At 39.1% G+C, this 13,274-nt stretch overlaps 1 protein-coding gene across 4 annotated transcripts in view; it reads left to right on the forward strand.

Annotated features, from left to right (window-relative positions):
* Window positions 1–515: 515 nt before the first annotated feature.
* KAT6A (lysine acetyltransferase 6A) overlaps window positions 516–13,274 on the forward strand; it is a 113,895-nt gene continuing 101,136 nt past the window's right edge. For 2 of the 4 annotated variants that reach the window (XM_042983378.1, XM_042983381.1), the window contains exons 1-2: window positions 516–602; window positions 3,166–4,082. In XM_042983378.1, coding sequence (XP_042839312.1) covers window positions 3,483–4,082 — 600 coding nt within the window. In that variant the 5' untranslated portion in view covers window positions 516–602; window positions 3,166–3,482. Of the gene's footprint in view, window positions 603–1,108; window positions 2,895–3,165; window positions 4,083–13,274 lie in introns of those variants that run through there. The other 2 variants (XM_042983380.1, XM_042983379.1) reach the window with 2 other exon arrangements.

Genomic DNA, 13,274 nt, shown 5'->3' on the forward strand with positions numbered 1-13,274 from the left:
CAGAAGTGGGGAGGGAGGATCTGCTAACTGTAAACAGACATCATCAGGAGTTCAGATAGTCTGGCTACCGGATTTCCGTGCCATACTGAAGCCACCCCACCCATGCGCCTGCCCTCAGTTTCCCCAGCTGTGTAATGGGGATACACCATTTCCTTTTCCCGCTATCTGCCTGACCTAACCGCGTGAGAAAGACAAGAAGGAACCCCCAGTTCTTGGCCTCCAGCCCCATCAGGTCCTCCTTCCACTTTGGCTTTGGCCTTTTGTACCGGCCCCACGTGACCTGCCCGGCCGGCTCTTCCCTCCTGTCCCGCCCCGCCCTCCGGCCTTTCCCGGCTCTCGGCGCAGCTCTTCCCGCTCCTCGCCCGCCCCCCTCTCGTGCTCCCCCTTCTCCTTCCCCCACGCCTCCCTCCCAGGCTGTTACCGCTCCCTCCCCCAGGCAGCCGTTCCCTCGCGACGCTTCCCCTCCCCCCGCGGCTGTTCCGCCGCCTCGCCTCCCCTCCCCCCGGCCGGAGCTCACTGTCTCCAAGATGGCGGCCGTGTCAGTTTGGGGCATCTCCGCGGTCCGGCCCGGGGCTCCGGGATCCCGGCTCTCTTCTCCCCCGGTAAGTAGCCGAGGAGCCACCGGCGACTGCCCCTGCCCGTCGAGCCCGAGGCCGAGCCGCTCCGGAGCCGGCTCCGCCGCCTCGCGGGGTCGGCGGGCCGCTGCAGGCCCCGCCGCGGCCTGCGCCGCCTCCCGCTGCTCTGCGCCAGGCCTCGGGCTGGGGCGCCGAGGCCGCCCCCTCGCGCCCGGCCGGCGCCCGGCTCCCCCCGCCTTGCGGCCCGCGCGCCGCCCGCCGGCCCGGCGCTCGCGGGCCCAACGCCCCCGCCGCCCGCCCGCCGGCCGGGCCCAGCCCCGGGGAGCCGGCGGGTGGGCGGGCGGAGAGCGGCCCAGGCCGCGGAGCCTCGGGCTGGGCTGTGCCGGCGAGCCCGCTCTCCCTCGGGGGCGCGCCCACCGCCCCGGCCCCACCTGCGCCCGGCCGCTCGCTGCCCCAGGCCGGGCGCGGCCCCTGCTGCCCGCGCTCCCGGGTGCTCGCTCTCCGGCTCCGGCGGGGTGCGCGGAGATCCGAGCGGGGCTGAGGCTGCAAGTGGGGGTGACAGGCTGGCGGGTGTTGTGGTGCGGAGGAGGCAGCACGTGTGGTGTTGTGTCTGTCGGGCTGTCAGCCCCTGCGCTGGGAGGGGAAGCGGCGGGCTGCCTGTCAACCTTCGGCCGGTTTGGACGGGAGCTGCCGGACCTGTCAGGCTTCTTGGGCAGCCTGCGTGCCCCAAACGCCTCCTTTGAATCGGCCTCTGTGGGGCTTAGGATTTGGAGGAACCGGGAATGGGAGATACATTGCTCTTAACTCTTTCACGTGATTTCATTGTTAACTTAGTCTTTGGGTTCTGTTTCCATCTGATGGGTACGGCGAAGCTACCCGTTGGCAAGCTGCAGGGTTGTGCAGTTTGAAGTTTTTAAAGTTTCTCGCTCTTTAAAAAGAGAGCGCGAAGATGTGTTTGGGGGTGGGGAATCCAGGCCGGGGAAGGACTGTCGGAAGCAGGGAGTAGTTTTTCTCTAGCCGCTGGTGTACTTTCAGAGAGTTAAAGTTCAAGTCTGCAGGCTCTTTACTGTCTGAAGACCGAAAACCCTGGCCTGAGAGACAATGAGTAGCTGTCATTCATTCTTTCACCTGCGAGCATAATCAATTAGGACGTTCTCGGCTTCTTAAACTCAGATTGTAGCTTCTCCTTCAGTTTAGCGTTAATGCCTACGTAATGAACGTTCTTGGAGTAATAATACTATGATTTCTATCCTCTGGAGACTCTCACCAGAATGAAGCATAGCTCTCTCAGGGGGCTTCTTTTTAGCCAGCTAATTTAAAAATAAATCTTGGCTCAAGTTTGAGTGTTTACTTCAGCCTTTTTCGTTCCTATCAGAGTTTATAGCACTGTAGCTTTTCTAATATCTGTTTTGCTTTTGGTTTTAATATTAATTTTAAGAATAATTGCTGCGGGAGCCATTTTTCATACAATTTTTTAGGGTGTAATGTAAATGCTTCTCAGAATAAGAGCAGACGTCCTAAAAATCACGTAAGTTACATTTATTTTTGGAAGCAAAGAAGTTAATTGGTTTCAGAATTCGTTATTTTGGTGATTTTTAAAAAGATCTGTATCTGCCAGATTCTTTTGTATGAAAGAAGAATATTGACTTTGATCCTGGAGAGGCAATGTATTTATGTGTTTGTGTTTTACTCTTTCACGTTCATTTCAGGACAGAAATCTTGAATCTATGAGATCTTCTCTTTAGACCTGCCGACAGGCAATATTGTGCATTTGACATGTGTGTGCATTTGAACCCTGTGATTCTGGGCCTTTCTCATTTCTAGTTGCTATATCTGTAGCTCGGTTATGAACATTTTGACAGTTGTTATTCCTGCCGTTATATTGAATATTAGTGTTTTAGTTTGGTTTAGGAGAAGCTATCAGCATGTTATTCTTGAAATTTGAATGAAATTGGATTATTTTAAAATTCTTTAAGCACTTCTGACACTTGATGATTTTCAATATTTTTGTTTCCATTTGCAGTGTTTACTTAAAATATGAACTTGATCTGTGTAAATAGTATTTTTTTTATATAAAATAGTTAAAATTTTCTCAACGGTTTTCTTCCTTATTTTATTGACTGTTTTTATGCAGTCTGAATGTCTGGAATTTTGAAAGATGAAAGATTCACTCTTACTTTCATTGCAGGATTCTTTCTACTAATCCAGATACTTGTTGAAGTGCTGAATAGTTTCTTGGGGAAAGATGACAAGGAAGAGTTTGAATTCATAGACTGGTGAGCAGAGATTGTGGAGTACAGAATAGTCAGCACCCCTCTGGTTAGTTGTAGCCTAAGGTCATTCATAGTATATCTCATCTTGTATACCTGTTGTATCCTAATTATTCATCTTTTTTTCATTTTTATTCCAATCCTTTACATACTTACATACATAATTGTTTGAGAATGTTGATAGAAACTTGTTAAAACTCTACAGGTGCTCAATAAACATTTGCTATTTGATTGTTTTTAAAGATTAGGATGTTTCATTTATAGCTTATTTACAAAGTGGGACTTGATAGGAAACTGATCTTGTTTTAATTGTTTTTCAGGCATAAGATGCACATTTTTCTGCTGGGAATGAGATGTTCTTGAGTTCTTACAAGTTCATGAAGAGACCCATGTGTGGTGCTATTGAGAAATTTATTGGGAAATTTGAAGACATTTCAAATAACAGGTTGTTTTGGTTTCTAAAGTAAAAGTGAGGAGGCACTCTGTTTTGTGCAAGGAGGAAGGACTCAGGCCAGAAAACTTGTATGCTATGGTTAACTGGTTCCCAGCTTCCGAGAATGTTGTTTTCCATGGTATAAAACTTACTCAGCATCAGGATAAGGGATAACGACTCTATGGATATACAGAATCCTTCACCATGGTAAAACTCGCTAACCCGCTGTATACGGAGTGGATTTTGGAGGCCATCAAAAAAGTGAAGAAGCAAAAACAGCGTCCTTCAGAAGAAAGGATATGCAATGCAGTGTCTTCATCCCATGGCTTGGATCGTAAAACTGTTTTAGAACAATTGGAGTTGAGTGTTAAAGATGGAACAATTTTAAAAGTCTCAAATAAAGGACTCAATTCCTATAAAGATCCTGATAATCCTGGGCGAATAGCACTTCCTAAACCCCGAAACCATGGAAAATTGGATAATAAACAAAACGTAGATTGGAATAAACTGATCAAGCGGGCAGTTGAGGGCTTGGCAGAGTCCAGTGGCTCAACTTTGAAAAGCATTGAACGTTTTTTGAAAGGTCAGAAGGATGTGTCTGCATTATTTGGAGGCAGCGCTGCCTCTGGCTTTCACCAGCAGTTACGATTGGCTATTAAACGAGCCGTTGGCCACGGCAGACTCCTTAAAGATGGACCTCTTTATCGGCTCAACACTAAAGCAACCAGTGTGGATGGGAAAGAGAGTTGTGAGTCTCTTTCCTCTTTACCTCCAGTGTCACTCCTTCCACATGAAAAGGATAAGGTAAGAGTGGTATACGCATCAGTGTTCATAGAGCTGAAGATATAGCATGCTACAAAGTCATGTTTCTAGGAAGTATGTAGAAGTTATGTTCAAGTTTTGCGTTTGGGGACTTAGGGAATGATCATCTTTGGTTTTTTATTGGTAAGTTGTTGGAATTCAGTAGATACCAGTTGCCCTGATACTTTGAAATATTTGACACCTGACATTCAGAGTGTATTGATGTACCGAAAAGAACAGATTTAGAGTTTAAAAGTAGCATTCAACTTTAAGGCTGTTATAAGTTCTTAGAATATCTTACTGCTGGAAGTTGATGTGCACTCCTAAATGTTCGAGGCTTGGATTTGAAACAAGCAGGTGACTCTAAGAACCTTTTTCCTTTTTTTCTTTTTTCTTGCACATTACCATTAGGAAGGAGTGAGACTGAGTCTCCTGACCCATCCGTAATTGTAGCTAAGCAAATTTATCAATTCTTATTTTTGTCGTATTCTAACTTTTTGTCATGTATTCTTTGCATGTGATGAAGTCCTAAGTGTTATTTATGAGTGGTGTAACTACATGGGTCAGGAAAAAGTATCCTATATTCCTAAAGTTCTGTGGGAGTTTTGGTACACAGTGGTAATGTGCTGTGTTTTATGCTGTTATTTTGTGCAGTTAAAAAAGTATGCTAAGAAACAGCAAATTTTGGCCTTTCAATAGATACTAGGAGATGAAGAGAATTTTGTCAGTAGCAGTTTTTTTACATTGACCTAGTGTCTTAGCTGTGAATTTATTTCAAGTGTTCTGAATTGTAGTTGTGGGGAGAGTGGTAGTACTTAATGCACATTTTAGTATACAATAGTAAAATAATCTTTATTTTGCCTAAGATCATGGAAGCTAGGATGAGAAGATTGTAAAGTTAACACTGAATGTGTTTAAAAATACTTGAGGTTCAGTCTAAATTTATTGCAGTTAGTAACCCAGCTATAGATTTTTGTTTAAATAGCAACGAAAAATAACAGTATTTTTCTTTGATGAAGTTTTAGAGATCTATTTTAAGGTTCAATTTTCCCTGTGAACTTTGAAATGGAAACATTATCTTAACCATTATTACTCTTGAAATTATTCTGTTAGAATAGTTGTGTGTCATTTGAGCATTTTATTTAAAAGTGTGGTATTAAAATTTCAAGGTGGACAAATAACTGAAATGCTTTACTCTGTAGTCCAGTGCTGTAAGAACTCTTACTGTAAGAGCTGTTTCTGATCACATATGGCTGAAGTTAAGTGAAATGTAATGATTGATTCCAAAAATTGTTACCAAATGATTTACAGGTTAACTGCATGGAAACGGGAAACAATTTATAGTTTAGAATGAATTCAGTGTTATATCAGTGAATTAGGTATTATAAATTTTTTGCCAGAACACCTGGGTGCTTGCTTTTACTATAATTTCCCTTGCTTGAATTAGATATTTTAATTTTTGAAAATATTAGCCATATATAAAGTATCAATTGTGTATGTATTTTTAAAAGGTAGCCAGTATAGTGCACTATGGGACAAATGTAAGTTTTGTCACCCTGGGATTTTACTTTTGAAAGGGGACCTTGAGAACCATCTTATTTTGCAGTTGGGCTGAGACCTCTATATTAAAAAAAAAAAAAAAAAAAAAAGCTTAATCCAGTAGAGATTTGTTGGTTGACTTTAGTTAGAAATATCTTTTAGGTTACATAACTGTAATATATAGTGTTGTTAACTGAAGTAACTAAATTTGGAGTATACATTTAAGAATGTATTTTGAGTTTTGTTGAATAGACTTCTATATATGTGTATGGGTCTGAATTAAAAACTAATTTTATGATATCTATGGAGTTAGAGTTGATGAGATCTGCTATATATTTTTAAATAGTTTTATTTTAAGTAGTGAATTTCCTGAGTGACTTCCCCCAAAGATAAGAAAAGCTCACATTCAAAATCATAATATGGTGAGGAATTACTCCTCTGAACAGATTATATGTTTGTTCTTTTTATTGTATTTTATGTACTTTCCTTTCTCTTTTAAAAATTGATTGGTTTGCTGTTATGAACCTAGATATTCTCAAAAAAATTATACAGAGTGTATTTGACAGTGATGGAGAAAGGAAAAGATAGGCCAGAAGTACTTTCACATTTAGGCCTTAATTAATTCAGCAAATGGTTATTGAGTGAGTACCTATTGTGGGCCAGGCACTCTGGAACTGAATTGGCATTATCTCAAGTTCCTCTTTATTTTTTTCTGTATCAATTTTTAACTTTTATTGCTTGGAGATACCAGCCTTTGGAAGGAACCGTAGAATTGTATGTTAGATTTTCAGCAACTGAGTAGTGTTTGCTGCTTTTTGTGGGATCAGCTGTGTAGAAGTAGTTCTTTTTTTTTTTTAAGAGTTTTTGTGAACACACTTGAACTTAAGTGTGTTTTCACACTGATAAATAGGAAAATCCATGGGATACTATGATCTAAAAGTTTAATCTATGTTGTAAGGGAAATTTCTGAGCTAGCTTTAGGGTTGTGGTAGTTTATGGTAAGTGTATTTAACTTGATGTGTTTACTATGTGCCACGCATTACTTTAAAGCTATACATCTATTAACTCATTTAATTCTCATACATATCCATGAAGTAGGTACTGTTATGTTACAAGTGAAGAAACTGAGGCATAAAAGAGGTTTACTAATTTCTCTAAGTCGCAGAGATATTAAGTGGCAAAGCTGGGATTTGAACTTGGGCAGTCTGGCTCCAGTCTTTGTAACAGCTTTAGCTACCTCCTGCCTCTTGGGAGTTGTTACATACAGTGCCTGACACTGCACTCAGGTACACAGTTGTGAATATTTTTGGTGTTAATTCCATAGCACATTCTCTAATTATGAAAGGCCATATGTCCTTCTACCCCCTACCCCTTCTTGGTTTGTGTCCTTTTTTTCTCTTTCTATCATAGAATGAATTCTAAAACTGACTTTGAATCAGTGATAAGAATGTATCAGAAACCAAAGATTATGAAAAATCTAGTTTTGTGTGCCTGAGATCTATAAAAAAATAATTTTGTTTACATGACATTTTATTTCTCTTAAAGATAATTTCTGTGCTTATTAATTTTCATTTTATTTGTCACTGAAATTTTCTGATTTGCACTTTGGGATTTGTTGCATGGTTGTAAGTAGAGTGCTTTCATTTTGGACCAAATGTTGCTTTCCCTTGAATTGTGGCATATAGGTGAGAGTGATAGTGTGACACTGGCTTAAATAACAACTTGCTTTTTGAAAATTTATTTGCTTTTGAAAGATTTTACTGTAAGATAATTTGTTCATTTATTTCATTTATTCATATAACAAACATTTAGATGCCTACCGTGAACAATGAATTTAGGATTTAGGTCTTGTTGAGGATTAAGGTAGAGAGATGTGAAATAAATATTTTTGGAATTATTTTTTAGTTTATGAAATACAGCTTTTAGTTTATACATTCTTTTTTGTCATATCAATTAAGCATTGTGAATCTCAGAAATAATGAGATGTTTCTTGGGTGGGGCTGTATTATTTGAGGTTGTGATGGTCTATTTAAAAAATTATCTTGGGGCGCCTGGGTGGCTCAGTCGGTTGAGCGTCCGACTTCAGCTCAGGTCACGATCTCGCGGTCCGTGAGTTCGAGCCCCGCGTCAGGCTCTGGGCTGATGGCTCAGAGCCTGGAGCCAGCTTCTGATTCTGTGTCTCCCTCTCTCTCTGCCCCTCCCCCATTCATGCTCTATCTCTCTCTGTCTCAAAAATAAATAAATGTTAAAAAAAAAATTTAATTAAAAAATTATCTTTAGGGGCGCCTGGGTGGCTCAGTTGGTTAAACATCTGATTCTTGATTTTGGTTCAGGGCATGATCTCACTGTTGGTTCATGAGATCGAGTCCCCGAGTCCCCCTGCTTAGGATTCTTTCTCTTTCCCTCTTTTTCTGCCCCTCCACCCCTCTAAAAAAATAAACACCAAAAAAAATTATCTTTAGACAGTGAGTCTTGGAAGGAACCTTTTCAGGAATAATTTTCACCTTGATATCAAATTTCTGGGTTCATTTTACACACAGAAAAATCTAGCTTATGTTCCTTCTTACTAGTCCAGAAAACTGTACTCTTAATGATAATTAACCACGTCATTGAAATGTTATTTTGTGGAGTAGTATTGTGGAACAGAGTTATAATTTGCGGAAGCATTACAATTGGAAAGGGAAGAGAAAGTATTGTCAACTAATGTTATTGTTTAGTTATTACCATATTTAGGTAACTTAGAGTAGAAAGATCAAGTGATACATTTAAAACCTTCTAAGTTACGTCAGTACAGTAAACTCTTAGTATACTGAATCCAAATTATTTTTCTTAGTGGAATTTGACATTTTAAATTTGTAGAATAAATGGGACTTTGACAGGAACTTAGATTTTTGATGTAGGGATGCAAATATGTTTTCATATTTGAAAACACTGAGTTAAGAATAATAAAGCTTTGATTTAGCTATTTGGAAATGGCCTTTATAGTAAGATTGATGCTACATCAATTTTCGGTGACTCTAATTGGACTGTGAGGAAAAGCTGGCTAGAAATAAAAAATAAAAATTTGTTACTAACAATTTATCGAGGTAGATTAAATATAAATGGGGTTAGGAATTGACTTTGTCTCAGCAGACTTGTTCTTATTTAAAAAAAAAAAAACAACCCAGAAATTTAAAAATAATTCAGGCAGAGATATATTTATAATGCAGTATTTATTTAAATTCAATCAACTTTACAGGTAATTTTTGGTCTTCTAGTTAGCTTGTGAGCTCTGTGTGTTTTGGTAATTTTCAGTCCATGACACACCCTGAAAGAAAATTTGAGCTACTAAAGCAACCTTTGGTTTAGCCATTGCTAATCAAAACTTCTATACCTAGCCAATGCACACAACCTAAACATTTTTCTTACACTTAACAGTTACTAGCACTCTACTTTTTTTTGGACTAATTTCTAACAAATTGATGAAATAAAGGGAAGAAATTAATGAAGACATCAGATACTACAAAGTGCTTCAGGAATAGGACCTAGAGGATCTAACCATTTTGACCTTTCTTTGCCCTGTATCAGTAGGCCAAGGGAATGTAAGCAGTTGCTTATAGAAACCTATTAATAGCTAACATTTGTTAAAGGGCTAACAATGCATTGAGTACTGTTCTGAGTGCTTTGACATGTTTTCTTATTGAAGGCTCAGAAGAATTTGAGATGGTTAAATTTTATAGGTGTAATATATATAATAGCCATTTAATAACATTTAATAATACAGGTTTTCATTATGGCTTCTCATAAAACACCAAATGGAAAATGTATGCAAAATACATTATCTTCTTGTCTTTGCTGCCTGTTTTTTATTTAGTTCATCCTGACATATGAGCCAGTGTTTTTTTATATTACACTTATCTTTAATATTATGAAAGCAAATAGATAATAGGATTTTTTTTCTTTCTATTTACAGTATTGGAGAAAGTATATTTTCTATACTGACTTGGATCTTAGCTATATAAGAGGACTGAATCTGGCTGCCATGTTGGCTGGTTAAAGTAGAATTAAGAAGATTTTTTAAAAGTGAACTGGGAAGTGTTAAAATTAGAATAATGAATACTTTTCATGTTCTGATTTAAACATTTTTAAAGAAACAAATGATTGTTACGCATAGGAATTAAGAGCCTCCTTCTGGTAAAGTTGTTTACCAATTGGCTACTTATGGGTGGAGTCAGTTCACAAAGGACCTGCAGCAGATGAATTAGACCTGTAGCGACTTCACCCTTCTGCTTTTCCCAGCTGGAGCAGGATTAGGACTCATTCAGCTGCAGCTGGTTCCCAGGAAAATCTAGACTGCTTCTTCTGGTGTTTTCCTTTGACAGGAAAGTCATAGTTCCCGACAGATGGCTTTCATCAGCACTGTACATAACTCTGTAAATTCAAGTCCAAAGAACTACTCTCAACTTCATTAGGGAACAGGCAAAGAAACTGTTTGTAATATGGTATTATTTGGTTAAGGGTTGAAATTAAGCATAGGGATTATAGTGGTGTAGTATTTCGATTTGCAGAATGCCATTCTGGGTCAAAATAGTTTTTAACTGCTGGCAATTAAAAAAAAAAAAAAAAGACCTAAGGAAAAATAAGTCTAGCTATGGTGTTAGGTATATTTTATACTTGGATTATATTATGCTTACAAAGTACAGATAAATTCTTTGAAAAAAAGAATCTTTTGCATTTTGTAGAATTTTGAGCCAGTAACAGTCTTGGATAACAGTATTTCTAATCTTATTTCATGAATAGAGAAATTGAGGGTCAAAGAGATTTAAGTGTCTAGTTCAGTGCCATGCAGCAGGTTAATCTGGGAGAAAGTGGTCAGACCCTTCTCAGTTCTTTGCTTTTTTTTTCATTAGGCTGTAGTACTGCTTTAAAGTGTTAGAGAGCAACAAGTATAAAATAATGTATTTCTTAATGGAAACCATAGAATAAACTCTGGTCTAGAGAGTTTTGGTGGTTTTTATAAACCACAAATATGTAAATCAGCTTGTTTCAGTGTTTGAAGATAGCTGTACATTCTTGAAAGTTGAAGCAATATTTTATCGTTTTGTAAAAGACTGCTTTCTTATGGTCCACATTAGAGGAATTAGAAAGTGGTCCTCTGTTTTTAGGTATGTATCAGAAGAACATGTTGAGCTACCATAATGCTGGAAGAGAAAGTACTTGAATTTTGAAAGAAAAAAAAAAAAGGTCTGCTTATAGTTAAGTCTGATTTTCAGAAAGTTGACAACATAGATCTTTGGAGTGACTTGGATAATTGGTTAGAACTTAAAATGTTTAGGACTGAGATAGAAAGGTACAAGCTTTTCTATTAATGAAGTAATTCTTATTAAAGTCATTAAATATGGGGAAAACAAATGTAGAGTCTACCATGCATTGTTATGTATACATAGAATCTTAATTCTGGGTGATGATTTGTAATAGGAAACAAACCTTAAAAGAGAAGGCAGCAAACAGATTATGTTTGTCTTTTTTGGTCGTTTTGACTAACAGTTCATCTCTGCATTATTTTACTTTGTGGTAAAATTTTGCAGTGCGTTACAGTAATGGCAAATAAAGATTGAGATTGGAGACAGTTATTTATACAATAACTGGGTGGTTTTAAGATTATTGGTAAAACTGATTAGGGAGAAAATGACGTGGAAAGAAAATCTGTCAGCTAAAAAACTTAAAATTTTTGTATGTGTGAAAGAAGACAGCTGATTCCTTTGCCATTTACCTTTCGTGCAGAAGGTAGAGATTCCGTGTGTGTGTGGCAAGGGGTGGGGGGTGGTGTTATCATGCTTATATTATAGGCTGCTTTTTCCTCCAGGGAATTGTGAACTGTAGTTGACCTGGAGAGGTGCTGTTAAGTTGGTTTTCAATTCTTTCTGCTTAGTAGACTGCAGGTTTTTCTTTTTCTTTCATTGGCTACAGTGAAGCATTTAACTCCTGAGTTTTCTAGAACCTGTAACAGAACCCTTAGAAACATTATTAAATTTTTTTGTGTGTTGAGTGTGATGCTGTGCTTTAGGGTGGTTTCCCAACTTTTCTGTTGAGCATATCTTTAAATATCTGACTTAGGGTTTAGATCCTCTTTTACCATTTTCCTGCTTTAGTTATTTAATTTCTTCTCATGCCAGTAAATTCTTACTTAAATTTGTAACTTAAATCTAAAGCAGTGATACTAAATCCATTTTTGACCCAAGGAGCCTCAAAAAATAGACACCAGGGCAGTTAAATTTAGCAGTGGGGCCCAGATATGAGATTTTTTAAATTTTGTTTTGTTTTGAGGTCGCCATGTGCATCTTCAGTACAGCCAGGGTTGAAAACCCTCTATTTGAACTTGCTGAGGGGGTTAGGACAGAAGCAGATGCTTTTTACCTAATCATCGAAATTCAGACAAATTCATGAAACAACATACTTCACCCCCACTCTCATGAACACACTTTGAACCAGGACAGTGTACTTATGGAAACCTAAATTTTGTTTTATCCTACTTCCTGACCATAAGTGCCCTAATGTTTCACCTTTCTCTCCTACGCACCTGCTCTTTTTTTCCCGCCAGGGTCTCATTTGGTGCATATTCTGGAGAAGGTTCCATGTGTGAGTTTGATGGGTGCCCCCCTCCCACCACTCTAATGCTTTTCTTCTAATTGCTTGGCCTTATGGTTTATCACCTCAGTTACTCGCTTTACTCCTCCAATTGGCAAACCCCAGACTTGACATTAAGCCAATCATTTTTCTCTCCCTGCTTCTTATGGGACTGTTTATCATTTTGAAGAAAATTACACGAACCATGTGGTGGGATGCCACTTACAAATTTGTAACATCTAATCAGTTCTGTTTTGGGATGTATGTCTGTGTCTTTAGTCTGTTCTCTCTGCAGCAGTTCAGTATTTCCTCCAGCCCTTTCGCTTTTCTCATTGTCAGCTGACCCTCCTGTATTCTCCTTCACAGAATGGAATCTCTCTGGCCATATGAGCTCATTCAGTTTATACCCCTCCCACACAAACCTACATACGTCTGTATGTATTTTACCCCCTTTGCTACCTTTTCAGAGGTTATAAAAGAAGTGTCTTGTCTAGAGCTCATCTCTCTGTGTATAGGAATCTGTTCTCTCCTGTCTCGGGGGCTTTGTTCCATCAATAATATTCCCAGTCTTCCCCTTAACATGGGGAAGTCTCTCCCATCAAATTAGAGTAAAAGCAAACAAAAACACTGCTCCAAATCCTTCTCTACATCTACACTCTATTGTCTTCCCTTCATTTTGAAACTCCTTGAGAAAAAGTCTGTATTCATTCCATATCTGTTGCAATCTGCCCTTTGGCCTAGAGCACCATTGGAAACAGCTCTTACGGACAGTTTTCAGTCTTTATGTTACCTGACTTCTCTGCAGCATTTATGGTTGTTAACCATTCTCTCCTCCCTTGACCTCTGGGATAATTTTTTGCTAGGTGTCTGTTTCTGCATCTTTCTGATTATTTTCAGTTTACTGGCTCCTTATCTTTTGCCTGAATCTTATATATTGGACTCCCTAAGGTCCTGATCTGTGCCTACTTGTTGTTTCAACCATTTGAGTTCTGTCTAGACTTAACCTTCACTATACTAATGACTAAATTCATAATCCAGACCTCTCTTTTG

Source organism: Panthera tigris, chromosome B1 (assembly GCF_018350195.1).
Source record: "Panthera tigris isolate Pti1 chromosome B1, P.tigris_Pti1_mat1.1, whole genome shotgun sequence".
NCBI lineage: Eukaryota > Metazoa > Chordata > Mammalia > Carnivora > Felidae > Panthera > Panthera tigris.